The following is a 17523-nucleotide window of genomic DNA, read 5'->3' on the forward strand; positions in this document are numbered from 1 at the left end:
TACTAGATATTTGTACTTATAATCTAACTTTTACTGTTGCAGGTAATTTTTAAGATCTCAAAAGATAGAAAATAGCTATATAGGTATCTTATTTTATTACTGATTTATTTTTTCAACTTACACTTGAGTACATTGAAATAATAGTTAAATTCTCTTGAAATAATAATTAAATGTATTAAGTATAATTACCATATTATGCTTGAAAAAAAATAAGAATAAAGATTATTAAATTTCTCCTTAATAACTTGTTTTCAATAAGTATAAGCTAAGTGTAAGTATAGTGATGTAGTAATTTTAGTACAAAATGTTTATTTAGCAGGAACTTTAATCCTAGTGAAATAGTCATCTGTCGGTGGCTTCAGTATATATTTTGTTTTTGTTTTTGTTTTATTAAATTAAATACAGTTTTAATAGATTAAATACAGTTTTAATAAATTAAATACGGTTTTAATAAATTAAATACAGTTTTAATAAATTAAATACAGTTTTAATAAATTAAATATGATTTTCATTTTAGAAATATTCAGCATTTAAAAATTGATATTTTATGTTTTAAATAAAATTTGTTGAAGCTTTATAATATTTTTTTAATTTAAAACTAAAAAAAATGTATTTTGATTATAAGAGTAAAACAATCTATAAAAAAGATATATAATGATTTCAAATGGTTTGGACCAACCATTCCCATTATCTTTACCAAAAAAAAACTTTTTTTTGACTTTTTAAATGTACATGAATATATATATATATATATATATATATATATATATATATATATATATATATATATATATATATATATATATATATATATATATATATATATTTAAAGTATAAAGCTTAAACAACAGCCACATACTAAATTTTTTTTTAGCAATATTTTGACCTGCTATTGCACAAATTGTCATCAGATATAAAATATCATTACAAAAAGCTGTTGCAAATATTACAAAAAGGTCAAAGAAAATATTGAAAAGAAGCCATGATGATTACATAACAACATAAATATAAAATTTGCAATTATTATTATTGCCATAATTTTAAATGTTTTTAAATTCCTTTAACTAATTGTGGATATTTTTATGCTAATTTATGTTGATATGTAATCATTTATCATGGCTTCCTTTTAATGATTTCTTTGCTGTTTTTATGTAATATTTGTAACAGTTTTTTATCATTATATATTATGTCTGAGGACAATCTGTACAAAAACAGAAATATCACAAAGGAAAAATATATATATATATATATATACACACACACACACACATATATATACAGAGACTATTCTAAGAAAAAAATTTGGGTGGCCCATCATCCCGGAGATATTTAGTAGAAAATCTGCATTTTTTTTTGCGAGAAAATACAATATTCTTCGTAAAAAACATTTTAAAAAAAACGGTCCTCAAATTTTAATTTGGGCGGCACCCAAATACCGTTGATGCTATCGAAAACAGTTTAGAATAGCCCCTGATATATATATGTGTGTGTATATATATATATATATATATATATATATATATATATCAATGACTGCCTGAAATGACAAAAATTGCTATTTTGACCTACCGAAATGAATTCTTGCTGATCATGGTTGACCGGTTGAAAAAAAATCAAAGTTTCGAAAAACAAGACTTTACAAACAATCAGGATATAATTTTGAAAATGCATGTACTACAATTTCATAAAATTATTTAAATTTTGAAAAGCACTTTAAAAAGTTTTATTATTTATGATAAGCTACTTTAATTCATGACCTAAACTAGATCTATTAATTTTTTTTCTCTATTTATATAGATAACGTATATTTTACTGGTAGTGAAAATCCTTTTTTTATAAATGATAAACGCTTTAATTTTGTAACTATTTTAAGAAATATTTTTTTAACTTTAATGATTTTTTTTTATTATTATTAAAATTAGATATATTTACTCAATATAATAATATAATAGTATACAATAACTGCTGTATTTAATTAAGAATATTTTTTCTTTTAACTGTAGTTAGTTACTTAGTTTTAGTTTTTTCTTTAAAAACTTTTTTGTTTTGACCATTTTTGACCCCTTCATTTTGACCCCCCTCGTCACAACATCTTAACTCTTAAGTAACAAGTCCTGTACAATTCGTCACAAAACCACTAACCCCACTAGAGCATGATGTAATTTATGGATGACCCCTAATGTAATTATAATGTTATGTAACATAAGTAGTTGCTATAGCAGCATTTTATAAATTTATTTCTTTTTTTATTAAGTATCAAGAATTGAGTTTAAATTTTTTTAATATTTTATAAAAGTTGTTTTGATATTTAAAAAAAGTTCAGCATTAATTAAATTCAATTACTTGGATGTTACCAAAATTCTTTTTTAATTGAATAAAAATGTATGCGCATGAAAGTTATTTTGTTATTAGCATTTTTAATAGTTAATTTACTATAAACATCAGGATATATGAAGTTATTTGCATGCTTCCATTTAAAGAATTTATTGATTTTATTTAAAACAATTATTTTAAAAGGAATAAGAATTCCTTAAATTTCAAGCATCAAGTTATTGTATTTATAATGTTTAGTCTATTATTAAGATTTTATGTGTTAGCCGCTCAAATAGTCTGCTTGCCTTCTATTTCTTTTTTCCACGCTGTGTGTGTATGTATATATATATATATATGTATATATATATATATATATATATATGTATATATATATATATATATATATATATATATATATATATATATATATATATATATTTATATATATATATACACACACGCACACACGCACGCATATAGGCCTCAGTGGGAAGTGAGAGCTTTAGCTCTCACTCTCCAACGCTCCTCTAAAAAAATTTAGAGAAGCAATTTATGACTCTCGCAAAATAATTTTTTTTCATAAACATATACCACTTTTGTTTTCTTTCTATTAATAAAATTAAAAATTCTTGTTCAAACTACACTGTGAAATGATTTTAATTTCTATTTTGCTCAAACTCATATGTGTAATATGAAATTATTACGCACTAAGTTATTGTGTAATAGTTTTTATATTATGTAATGATATAAAAACTATTACACAATAACTTAGTGTCTAAAAAAATTATTCGCTTGTCTAAAAAAATTATTCATGGCAAGATAAACCATGCTTGTTATGTATATATTCTTGTAACATTAGCGTTACAAACATATGCTTGTAACGAGTAAAAAAGCTATTTTTTAAATGAACAAACAGATAGCTTGCACAAAAACCGAAAGCATTCGTAAAAAGCTGTTTAGAAAAGCAGCTCGCAGGGCTCGCTATATTTATTTAAGGAGAGCTTTTCTCCACTTATGCACTTATTTACTGCTGCTGAGGCCTATATATATATATATATATATATATATATATATATATATATATATATATATATATATATATATATATATATATATATATATATATATATATATATATATATATTTATGTATATAATAATATATATATATATATGTATATATGTATATAAATATATATATATATGTATATATGTATATAATAATATATATACATATGTAGAGTTCCACGCGATTATTAAAACAAATCTCGTTTTAAAAAATAAAAATAATGAATTTTTTTTTCCATTACTATAAGTATATAGTCTTAAATGTTAAAAAAAAATAATTAAAGAAAAAAAAAAAAAATTGAACAAGCTATTTATAGATTTTAAAGTAAACGGAAAAAGTATAATTTCATTTAAGAAAAAGTGTTTAACTTTCATTATTTTTTTAAAATCTTGTAGTGATCCAAAATTTTTCCAATTAGTTTTAAATTGGTTGGCTGCAAAGCTGGTTTAATATGTTAAAGCACTAACATTTAATTTTTAGTTATTTCATGCGATATAAGCAAAATAGTTTCTTACACAATCATGATGCGTAGCTGACCGCTGGGAAGGAAAAGTTGTCTTTTTTCATCAATTTAAATTTTTTTTTAAAATCCTTGTCGATTATTTACGTCAACTAATTAGCCATATTAAGGTTTTGCAATAATTAAAAAAAATTGGCATCAAATAGTTAAAAAAAAACCACTCAACTTCCTGTTGCGTAGCTGACTGTCAAAACTAAACATTTAAATGTCGCAAATTTTGTCAATTTTTTTAAATGCAACAAATAGTTTTGCCCAAACTATTTTGAACTTCAAAACATTTATAGTCAATTAGAAATTATTTAAAACTCCAAAAGACTTTATAGTCAATATAAAGATATGGAATCACTGCAGGAACCAGTTGCTTGCGCATCCAATGAAAATAAAAAAGGTGAGCATTGTGTTTTTATAGAGTTTTTAAGTAATTTTTACATTTATTTGAATGTTTACTTTTTTTATTACAGCTATAAAGATAAAAAATAGAAAAGCAATGAATCAAAAGAATTACATGAGTAGAAATCATGAAGAAAAGAAATTCAAAGCTAAAGAAAATGCTAGACTTCGAAGACAAAGATTGAAAAAAGATTTTCGAAAAATTGCAGCTGAAAGATTAAAAAGTTTAGAAAGAATGAGAAAATTTCGACTGCGGCAAAAAGACGCATCTTTATCTCTCGAATCAAATCACTCATCATTTGCAAATGTGCAAGTTAAAGGAAAGTATATAAAAAAATTGAATCGCTCTCTTCCCAAAAGTCTTGTTCAGAAAAAGGAACTGTTGTGTTGTTTACTCAATGAAACTCAACCATTAACTTACTCAATTCCTAAATCAACAAACAGTCTCCGAGAAAAAGACTTAGTGGTTATACAAAATTTTTATTGCGATGATGAAATAAGTCGAATATCCCCAAGAACAGCAGATTATACTTCTGTAGTGATAGGAGAAAAAAAGGTGCGTGTTCAAATTCGACACATGTTATATACGCTAAAAGAAGCTTTCGAAGAGTTTAAGCTAAACAATGCAGATATTAAATTAAGCCTGTCAAAATTTTGTCAGTTGAGACCAATTTACGTTCGATGTGTATCATCAATTCCTCATAACGTGTGCGTTTGCATGTTACATGAAAATATGCGTTATGCTCTTGAATCACTTTCGCGGGGTTCAGATATATTCACTACAATTAAAACGGGAAACTCTATAATTCTAAACTTTATTTGTGAAAAACCAACAAAACAATGCTTCAATGCCGTTTGCAAAGAATGTACTGTTTGTAATATGTTTGATAAATTATTACTTCAGTTCAAACAATTTGAGTTAGATGTTTCATGGAATCAGTGGCAGAAACCTCAAGCAAAATCGTATATCAAAATAGAAAAGGTTAAAAAAGAAGGAACAATTGCAGTTTTATTATCACATATTAAAGAAATGCGTGCAAAGTTTATTATTCATTGTAATGTCAAGAGCAGTCAATCGTCCGTATTTAAATTTAATATAGAATCAGCAATTCAAAAAGACTCAAATAAGGCTGTTATTCAAGTTGACTGGGCAGAAAATTATACTTGTATTTACCAAAACGAAACGCAAGCAGCTCATTTCGGTCAAAATCACATTTCTATATTTACATGTGCAGTTTGGCATCGTCAAATTAAATCTTTTGCGCTAGTTTGTGATTCAAGCGATCATACAAAATTATCTGTTGTTCCAAACATAAATAAAATTATCGAGCTTCTATCAGACGATATTACAGAAGTTCATATTTTCAGTGACAACGCAACATCACAATTTAAAAATAAATATATTTTGGCATCAATGAAAATTTTAGAAAAAAAGCATACAATTAAAATGCACTGGCATTTTTTTGCTGCAATGCATGGAAAAGGAGTTGTGGATGGAATTGGAGCCACTGTAAAACGTGTTGCCAGAAAAAATGTTTTAACTGAAAAATATATAATTTCTAGTGCTAGCGATTTGGCAGCCGCAACAAACAATTTAAAAATTACCGTTATATTACTGACTGATAAAGAAAAGCTAGAGATAAACAACTCTCTTGGTTTGAGCACCTTTTTTAAGAAAACAAAAAAAATTAAAGAATTGCATAAATGTCATTACTTTCAGGTTTTAGACGGTAACATTGTAGGTGAGCAGCTTTCGCCAAATATTGCATAATATCAAAGCGATAGAAGCGTCTAGACATTTAGCAGTGATCAAGTAATTTAAAAATCACCTTAAAAAGCTGTAAAAATTTCTTAATAAAAGCCATAAATAAATATTAGATTTGTTTTGCGTAGCTGATTGTTGTGTAGCTGACTGCATGATTTCTTAAAACGTTTTTTTTTTACCTGTTATTGTTATTCTATTGAAAGTCTTACTTATTTTTTTCAATACTTTTCAAGTTTTCTTGGGGTGACTTTTTTTGCGCAACTAAGCTCGGAAGGTTTATTCAGTTTATCCCTAATACATTTCGATCAACAATAACAGCTTACACGTTTAAAAAACTTCTAGTTGTTGCTTTTTAAATTATTTTAGTTGTTCAATTATTGTCCAAATACTTGATGCTTTTAAAGCTCTGAAGATCAAAGTTCCAAAGTAAATGCAAGTAAAATGAATGTATTTATATACATCTTTGAGTTAAAAACGTTTATATAATAAGGTTGTGAACAGATAAAAATATCAAGAGTACATTTAAAAGGAAATTGTATTACCTACCCCCTAGCCCCATTATTTAAAAAAGTGAGAGTACTGAAGCTTCTAAAGCCCCCTCCCCCTTTTCCACCCCGGGGTCCAGGTTTCTTTTAATGTAAAATTATCTTTATAAACTTTATAAATAAATTTAATTGTTTCTAAATACAAGCTATAAATATAGTTTTAGATTTGTTTTGGGTTTTAATTTGAATTATAATAAAAATTCGCATGTTGCGTGGCTGATTGTTGCGTAGTTGACCGCATAGTTTTTTGAAAACTTTTTATTTGACGTGTAATTAATATTATATTAAAAAATTTTTGTAAATATAACTTCAATGAAATAATTGTTTTTGAAGAAAAAAACGTTTTTATAAAAAAATAAATTATAGATTCGGAGAAAAAATAATTCAAACTTTAAATTAAAAAAACAAGCTTTTTTGCGCGTTGCGTAGCTGACCGCTGTCTTTTTTTATTTCTATTTTACTCAAATTGTCTTCTTATCCTTTTTTTTTTGTGAATAATAATAAAAAAGGATAATTTGAGTGTAAACGTAAAAAAAAATTAAAAATTATAATATAATGAGTCAGTTAAATTTTTAAAAACATGTTGCGCTCGTTGCGTAGCTGACCATAGAACTCTACATATATATATGTATATATGTATATAATAATATATATGTATATATATATATATATATATGTTTATATATATATATGTACATATATATATATATATATATATATATATATATATATATATATATATATATATATATATATATATATATATATATTATATATATTATATATATATATATATATGTATATATATATATATATATATATATATATATATATATATATATATATATATATATATATATATATATATTATATATATATATATTAGGGTGGCCATTAAAACAAATTTTTTTTAAATGTCTGCTCTCACCCTCTCAATGTGTTCTATATAATAAAATAATACTAGAATTAAAAAATTTTTGAAAAAAAATATTTTTTAAGGTAGCTTAAGACCCTAAAACATCAGATGGGTCTACAATTATCTAAAAATTTAGTTCTTTAAAAGTATACCATGTTGGGTCTCACAAAAAGCGAAATTATATAAATATTTTAAAATAGTCATCATTTTATAAAAAACATTAAGAAAAAAAAGTTTTAAAATTTTTTTGTAAAAATGCATATTTTTAATTTTTAGTTTGAAAATGTCATTTTCTAGGCATTGAAATCTAAAATAATAATTTTTTTATAAAAAGATGACTATTTTAAAATTTTCTATATAATTTCACTTCTTTTGAGACCCAACATGATATACTTTTAAAGAATTATTTTTTTGATAATTATACAGACCCATCTGATGTTTAATATGGAACACATATAGAACACAATGTTTTATATAGAACACATTTAGAGGGTGAAGGCAGACATTTAAAAAAAAAGTTATTTTAATGGCCACCCTTATATATATATATATATATATATATATATATATATATATATATATATATATATATATATATATATATATATATATATATATATATATATATATATATATATATATATATATATATATATATATATATATACATAATATATATACACATATATAATATACAAATATAATGCAAGCATGTATTTATATGCTATAGAAAAAGTTTGATATTTTATAGACGCATGTCAATATGATTTAAATGTTTTATTCAGGATATATATTAAAGATACTATCTTCTCATGTTTTAAACTAACTTCTTTAATATTATGTCTAATAGGTTTTGATAAAAAAAATTAGTTATTAATCTATGTTTAAAAAATAATGTAATTTTAGCATTCAAATTTAATTTTCAGATCATTCGCTCAGTAAATTGCCTTTGGAAAATTTTCATGATACCCTTAAAAGTACAATAAGTTCAACAAAAAGGTAAATTATGAAAATTTATGAAAATTTATTTCTTATTAATAGCAACTCTAAAAACTTCTGCACATTTATTTCGTTTATAAACAATTATTAATAGAAATAATTTGTATTAATTATTATATTATAATAAATAAATGTAATAGAAATTGAAACTTTTCCAATTAAGTTATGTCAACCATGCAAAAATCTTTTTAAAAATCTAAACTTTTAGAATTATGTTGGCTCTTTATTAGTGTTTTTCAATCTGAGAAATTTATCACTGTGTTTGATCTTTTTGATTAAACGTAATTGTTTTTTATCTGTTTATAGCAAATCTTATTATTGTTTATAATATAACAAAAAAAGTCAAATTGACTTAAGATCTTAAAAGGACATTAAATATGGAAAACTCTACAAATTGAATATCATAAGTCCATACATTTTATGCAATTATCACTCTCTTATCTTTTTAGTTAATTAGCTCTAATGATCAAAAAAATTTTATAACATTTACCTAGTGATAGAATCATTAACATGTAATGAACTTGAAAAATACTTCTAAGTAAAATAAATATATAAATACACTTCCAACAAAGCTAAAGGCAGTTTTTTTTTGAAGGCAGAAAAACTTATTATTTTGGCATTTCTGAAGGCAGAAATACTTTTTATGTTGGCATTTCTGAAGGCAGAAATACTCTTTGTGTTGGGAAAAAACTAAGCATGTAAATTGGTTAAATTAAAATTGGTTAAAGAGTAAGAAAGCAGTTTGTTAAAAAAGCAAATTCTAAAAAACTGAAATTTATTGCTGATCATTGCGTTTTCTACTTTTTTTATTCACAACAACTGTTTGGTATTTAAGTCTATTGTATTTATTCCACAAGCATTTATATACACAAAAACTCTAATGTCAGTTTGGATTACTAAAGATTGTCTTTGAATGTTATAGTAGCATTTTTAATAAAAAAAACATTAATTAAATAAAACATAAATTAATAAAGATAAAATGTAAACATAAGTTAATTAACATCTGTTATGGCAATGTTAACAATACATGTGCAATTATATAATTCACCAAGTTAATAAAACAATAATTTAATTGTAGAAAAGTAAAACACAATGACAGAAGAGAATTTCAAAATATTTTTTGAGCATGTAGGAACAATCGATGTAAAAGAATATAGCTCAACTGAACAGCAGGTAGCCTTAACAATGTACACCATAAGTCATGCTTTTGGATCATAGACACCATAACTCTCTCTCCCAGCTGTTGATGTAATCATCCTGATAGCTACCACAGAGTTGATAAAGCCTTACAACCATAACATCCAAGGAACCATTAAACTAAGTTTTAGAACTGTACCTCCATTAGGAGATAATGGAGGTTATGGATTTCCATATTAGGAGATAATAAACATAATAAATTTTAATAGGTCACTAGACAAAAACAAAAAATCTATGAATTGAGTTCAAAAATATCCAGCGTCAAAATATCCATCAGATGAGAATTTTCTTTATTAACATATAGAGCTTTTGTATAAACAAGAGGCCAAACTATGGTTTTATGCTTGAGAATGGTTTTGTAGCAAAGTTCATATAGCCCTTACCTGATAAAGCAAGTTTTACAATCAAGCATATCATGTGACTAGATATACCCGGTACTTATCAGTAACAGGCCCCTCCTTACCTGATTGTTGCCTGCAAGATGTGTTGCTTACATAAAATTCTTTAATTATAAATTAAATAGAGACAATAAAGAATTTATGCTTTATAAATTTCTTTTTATACCAGATTATCTTTTTCTGAATATATCTGGAATTCTGGATATTTTTTCAACTTTTAGTTTCACCGGATATTTTAAAATTTTCCATACATACAAGTTTAGGTATACATTTTTGTAATGTATATATATATATATATATATATATATATATATATATATATATATATATATATATATATATATATATATATATATATATAATATATATATATATATATATATATATATATATATATATATATTATATATATATATTATTTTGTAATGTATTTATATATATTTGTTTTTTGAGATTTTCTACTTATCACTCACAGAAAAATTATAAAAAAGTTTGAAAAAAAAGTTTTTTGAAACAACTCAGCTAAAAGTAAAATTAACAATTTTTCGGATTTTTAAAATATAACTTTGATGATCTATGTTATATGAAAAAACAGCTATCAATGTGTAAGGATTAAAAGCAAAATGAAGCAACACATTATCTGGATATATAGTTTTTTAGTGTTTACACTCAATCTATCTACTTTAAAGGAAAACTAGATATTTTAATTGTTTATAAGTGATTAATTATTAAAGTCAGTAATCAAATATCATAACAAACATAATAAGCAAAATATTATTTTGAAATTTATTTGAAAGTTATAAAATCACTTAATGTGTCACTTAATGTGTCATTGGTTGCAACAGAAATTGAGTTACTACCCAACTTAATTTTTTTTGTGCATAATAACCAGAAAAGGTCTTTTTTCCAAAAACTTTATCAAACCTTAAAGAGGTTTTTACAGTTTTGTAGGTGATGAGCTTCAAATTTTAGGATGTTTTAATTTTGTTTAATGCTTTTCTAATGTTTTAATTTAGCAAAAAATTAAGTTTATTTATCTCCATAGTGACTCCATTTTGTTGTTGTTTATTTGCTTTAAGTGAAATCAAATAAAAAACAAAAAATTCAAAAAAGTTGTACTGCTAAGCTTCTGTAAACCTTTTTTTATTTTAATAAAATAGCTAATTAATAATATTTTACCATCAAGAAGATGTTTTTTTTTTAGTGAAACGTCTACTGATACTTTAACTATGAATGGAGCCAGCACATCAAAATTCAGCCCAAATACTACACGATCAAAAGATGTAAGTTCTTTTGTTTCTATATTTAAATATTGTTTTTCTAATCTTAGTGTTAGTTCTAATATTGTTAAATCTGATTTTCTTTAAAAGTTTGAAAATAAACTGATAATTGATAAAATAAAATCTTCTCTATCTATTGTTGCCAAACTTAATAGTGCTGTTAGTAGTGCCCTTTCAAGCGTGTTTGACACAGAACCCTTAGCAGCTATTGCAACTGAGGTAATAACAAGAAAGATTTGCAGTACTTTTATTAAAAGAAAACGTGAACAAAAGTGTATGCAAATATCTTGCTTATGTAAACTTAAAATTATATAATATTAAACATATTAAAGCATGTATCAAGTTTTACAGTTCGACTTTCACTTGAAAACTGCATTGCGGCAACATCTGCTTAATTTTGATCTATAGCATTTATTTCCATTTAAAAAAATATTATATAGTTTTAAAAATTTTCATTTATCAATGTGCCAGTGTGGCCAAGTGTGGATAGCACGCAAAGCTTCTGAACAAAAAAGCTGTGATTCAAGTTCTACCACTGGTGACTTTTTTTTTTTTAATTTTAAATATACAAATACACTTCCAACAAAGCTAAAGGCAGTTTTTTTTTTTGAAGGCAGAAAAACTTATTATTTTGGCATTTCTGAAGGCAGAAATACTTATTATTTTAAAATACAAAATACTTTTAAAGTTTTATAGAGATTATATACAAACATATGTAACAATATTATACACTTTAACAAGCGAAAAGATTTTTAAAAAAGCTAAGAATTCTAAAAACATCAAAACACCGGGAGAAAATATTTGTTGCTTGTGTGTCATGATTGAGATACTTATGTTGTTAATGTGCTCAGGTAGTTGGTCCTAATAAGCTGTGGATGGTCTGAAAAAAGATTGTCTGAAACTTAATAATGAGAAAACTTAATAAGACAGTCCTTCTGCTCCAGAAGGTGCTGCTGTGGAGGCAGTAAAAAAATAAAAAAGCCTGTAGCTAGAAAAAAACTTCAAGTTTCTGTTGACAATTAAAAGTTTTTTTTGCTACATTTATTTTTTTTTATGATAAACATATGCTGCAGCCGTTTTTTAAAACACCTTAATATGCTTATTTTGTATTTCGAAAAAAAAAATGCAATTAAAAAAAAATTATATGGAGAAACTCTTTGTAAAAAGTTTTTTGAAACTAATATTTTTTATGAATTTTTTTAGAACTCTTTGAAAATATGTATTCAATAATGTTGTAGACATCTAAACTAGCTTATTTTGTAAAAAAGTCAAAATTGATTTTTTTTACCTTAAAGGCGTTTTGAAAAACAACTGCAGTATGGATGATACAATGAATATGTTGAAATGAGATAATTAGACGCAAAATTTAAAAGCTCTTAACAAAAGCTATTAAAACAAAAAAATTAAAAGTAATTGCAGTTCAGTGCACTTAAAAATTTTAAGTATAGTATATTGGTGTTTTCAAACATTAAATGAATCATTTTTTAATATAAACTAATTTTTTTTAAACTTTGTTGCGCTTAACCATCCCTATATAAACAATTATGTTATTTGCTTATACATATTGTTTATAAAATGTAAAAAATCCACCTATATAATGTTTTATTCAGGATCGTATATAATATAAATAAACTTTACTAATAATTACAAGTCTTTTTTGCTCAAGCTGTTTTGCTTTGATTTTTTGTATGTTATTATATTTGAAAAAATTGACAAGATTGAAAAAACATGAAACATATTGTCTCATCCAAGTGGAAAATTTGAAACTTCAATTTTAGATTTGCCCCTCTCTTGATAATTTCTGGTTGCTAAAATTATGTCATCTGCTTCTTAGACCATTAAAAATGATAGACATGGCTTTTTCATAAATCATTGAAGCCACAGTTTTTTTGCGTATGTGATGTCACTGAAAAAACAAAAACAAAAAACAAAAAAAGATTAGCATTTAATATTATTCTTTAGTTTTTAATCATAATCATAAGAATGAACCTTTTTTTTATGACTATGTTTTAGTGGTCTAAGAGCTTCTTAGTTCCATTTGTATAGTGTTATGTACAAATGTCTGTAAGTGTAAATGTCTTTAGCATATCGTCAGCTGAGAACCAAGAGGCTGTATGTCTACATTTTGTGTTTTTTCTGTTTATTATAAATAGATATTCAACAAGCAATGAAGTATGTATCCAATAAATCTAGTCTCAAGAATGACACGATTTTTAAAAGTATTTGAAAAATTAGTTGTAAATTCTGGCAGAAAGCCTTTACAAATAAAATTTTAAAACTTGATTTTCTCGGAAATAAAAAAATAGATATATGACCTTTTGGTTCTCGGCTAATAATATGTTTAGTTTGCAGGCATTATATGGAATAATTGTATATAATATATCTATAAAATGAGAAAACTTTAAAATTTTATTTTAAATTTTAGAAATCTTTTTTGCTATATTATTTTTCATTGTTGCTATAAATATATAAGCAAGATTAAAAATTTATTATGCTAAGGGGAGGTCTTGGAAGAACCCCCCAAAAGAGCACTAATGACAGCGCACTTAACCAACAAGCTATCAATGAAATGCATTTAGCAGAAAAACAAACCTAATTATAAGTCTCTTATAAGCTCTACATATGCGGAAAAGGTGGGCTTGTTAAGTTTTATGCTTTTGAAGTTTTTTTTCAGAATAAATTATTTTACTAAAAAATATTGAAGTAAATAAGGAATAGGTATAAAAATAATTGGTGTGGAATAGGTATGTATAGAATTTTATATTGGTATAGACCTGTATTTTACGGATTCAAAAAGCTAGGATATATACAGAAAAAGTAGGATATATACAAGAAAAGTTTGGTTTGTAATAGACTTACAAAGACCCGTACTTTTACAGGTTCGATCTCAGCTAGTAGATAAGTTAATAGATTTTCCCATAAATGTTAATGTTATAAAGAAACAGCATCTTACTTTCTATAGTTCAAAAGTTCCACTGAAAACTTAGTTTCCAATACATGCCAGATTCTTTGTCATTGTTGATAGATTAGAGTCTGTGTTGTTTCCTGTAAAACATTAGGAAATCATATCTTAAAAATTATTGTATCATTCCTGATATAATAATTTCGATTAATTCGTTATACAGAAGTTACTATAAAGTGTCAAAAATAAAAATTTTCTACTGTATTCTATTTATCTTATACTTAAGTTCTATTACCACATGGTTAAACTACCACATGGTTAAGGGTTTTAAATTAGTATCAAGTTTAATTTTTTAACCTAAAAAACATATTTTTTTTTAAGAAAAATTTTTTTGCTAACATATACACAATAGGAAAATTGTATTAAAAAAAGATACTCTAGTACCAAGTTTTAAGTTAAACTGCTCTGTAAGCCCATGGCAGCATAAAACTCACAGAATTATATAGAGTCTTAACCTGCACCAAAAAAAATTACATTAGTAAAGTCACAAGTGTAACAAATCAAAAAAATGTTTCCACGCACTGAGTTTTCATAACTGATTTTTAAAATTGGCTTATAAAATAACAAAAGCAACCTTGTAGCTGTAGTTTTTTTAATTTCCTTTTGTCTGCTTCAGTGGTTGATTACCAAATTTGAATCCATGCCATCATCATACGTTCTGACATTTCTTTAATTTTGAAATAGTTATGATTGAACAGTAAACTTTCCAAAACATGTATTTTAAATGTGGCAATTCTTTTTAAAATGTAAAAAACTTAAACATTTACAAGTTAAAAGTAAAAAACTTAAATGTTGTTGCTGCAAAACAAGATTTTAAGTCCATTTTTGCTGTTCTATGAAAAAGGCATTTAAAGTTTTAAATTTATCACTGCTTTTGATCTTTTTGATTAAATGTAATTGTTTTTTTGTCTGTTTATTCCAAATTCTATTATTTTTATAGTATAACAAAAAAAGACAAACTGACTTAAGATCTTAAGAGGATATTAAATATGGATATAAAAGAGGATATAAAAAACTCTACAAATTAAATATCAAATTAAAGTCCATAAATATTATGCAATTGTTTAACTATTACTCTCTTATCTTATTAGTTAATAAGCCCATTGCATAGGTGTGTAGATTGTTTGATTTCGATATTGTTTTTCACTTATTGGGCTGCATCCTTTTCACTCTGACTATGCCCTGGTACAAAAAATGTAAGCTTGATCAAATCTAGTTTGAATAGATTAATTGTGTCAGATAACATTATGTTTATCATTCTATTTAGATTTTAGCCCCCACATCTATCACAGAAGAGTAAAAATTGTATTGCTCTTTCTTTGCTTTCAGATTCAATAAATTTAGGTACTCCTGTACTAAATTCATAACTCGCTTTTTCTCAGTCATTCTCGTTCTACAAATATGAATGTGTCTTTTCAGTATCAAGTTTTGTAAAAGTGAGTTTATGGTTTTGCAGACGCCTGAAATAATAAAAAGCTCCAGTTGTACCATATGGTGATAAAAGAACTTGCTTCAAGTCAAAAGTTGCAGTTACAATCAATAATGTTTTGTTGCTTTGTTCTTTTTTTCTTCTTTATAAGCTCAAGTAAATTTTTTGTCACTAACATGTTTGTCATACTTTTGATGATCTTCATTGTTCTTTTCTATTTTGTATGTGAAATTTTTACAAGTTCCACACTGATCTTTCTTGAGTTTTTACGATTTCAAATGAAATCTACGCTTAAAAACTCTCTGATAGAACTCGTATCTTTTGATAACAAGATTTTTCTCATTGCAATAGCTAGTTAAGAAAAAACTTTTTTTGTGCGCCCTACATAGTGGGATTCAACAACTCAAAACAGCTGAATATGATCAATGATATTTCGTTTCCGTTCAATTGATATTTTTCTTTAGTTTTTTGTGGCAACCTCTTAAATCTTTCTTTACACTTCCTGTAGCAGTTCTTTTTGCCTTTGCTGTTTTTACTGTCTGCTGTGATACCTTTAGTATCAAAAAACATGAGTGCACAGATACGCATTTCAAGAACATCATTATCCTGGCATAGAAAGCTGTATGTAAATGTTCAGTTTCTGTTTTTTTCCTTTTCCACATGTTCCCTTTTCCATCTTCATTTTTGTTCTTTCTCTTTTACTCTTGCCACAATGTATTGGCGCCTCTCATCAATACATTTGATTGACCAATATGAGTTAAACAGTTTTTTACAATATTACTCTGTAAGATTTTCTACACACTGAAACAAGCTTTTCTTGCCACATCCTTTTTGCATTTTTTTACCCTCAACCTTTCCTTTATTTGGACCACTTTTTTGTACATGAGGAAATCTCTGACCTGTGCTTACCTTAAATTTTCAAATATTTCTAATCCATCGTGATAGGTCCTTCTTCTTTTGGGGTTGTATCACATAGAGTTGGAATAAGTTCTTCAGTGGCAGTTTTTAAGAGTTCATCAGGTTTAAATTTTCCACAATCACTGTGGTTTCAAAGTGTTGCTGCTACCAATACTAGTTTTATCAACATCAAATTTTGGATATTTATTAAAGTTTTTCATTATTTTTTTATAAAGAATCTTCCAAAATCTTTAGGTATCATCTCCTTGGACAGTATCACTCCCTAAAAATAATGTAATCATTTAAAATAACTCTTAATAGCACTTACATGCATTTTATTTATATATATATATATATATATATATATATATATATATATATATATATATATATATATATATATATATATGAAGACCACAGGGGAAAAAGGGCACATTTTCCAATTATTTGAGTTATGTCCCCTACTATATAAATATAAGCCTGAAGGTTTGCAAAATAGTAAAATCTAACCCAAAAAAGGCCTATGTAATGCTACAGAAACACCCAAAAAAAAAGAAAGTACGTACAAACATAGCAACTTTCAAAAACAATATTTCATTTATCTCAAAAGTGAAAATATGTGACATGGGCCTTTTTTTCTTCATAGTCTTCATATATATATATATATATATATATATATATATATATATATATATATATATATATATATATATATATATATATATATGTATATGTATATATATATATATATATATATATATATATATATATATATATATATATTTATATATATATATTTATATATATATATGTATATGTATATATATATATATATGTATAGATA

The 17523-nt window shown here is 24.9% G+C and overlaps 1 protein-coding gene across 1 annotated transcript in view; it reads left to right on the forward strand.

Moving 5' to 3' along the window:
• LOC101238411 (kinase suppressor of Ras 1) overlaps positions 1-17523 on the forward strand; it is a 111639-nt gene that overhangs the window by 39543 nt on the left and 54573 nt on the right. Inside the window, exons 9-10 of the mRNA XM_065807764.1 lie at positions 8444-8516; positions 11316-11394. Of these exons, the coding sequence (XP_065663836.1) occupies positions 8444-8516; positions 11316-11394 (152 nt within the window). The remainder of the gene's footprint in view (positions 1-8443; positions 8517-11315; positions 11395-17523) is intronic.

The sequence above is a fragment of the Hydra vulgaris genome, chromosome 10 (genome assembly GCF_038396675.1).
Source record: "Hydra vulgaris chromosome 10, alternate assembly HydraT2T_AEP".
NCBI classification, from domain to species: Eukaryota; Metazoa; Cnidaria; class Hydrozoa; order Anthoathecata; family Hydridae; genus Hydra; species Hydra vulgaris.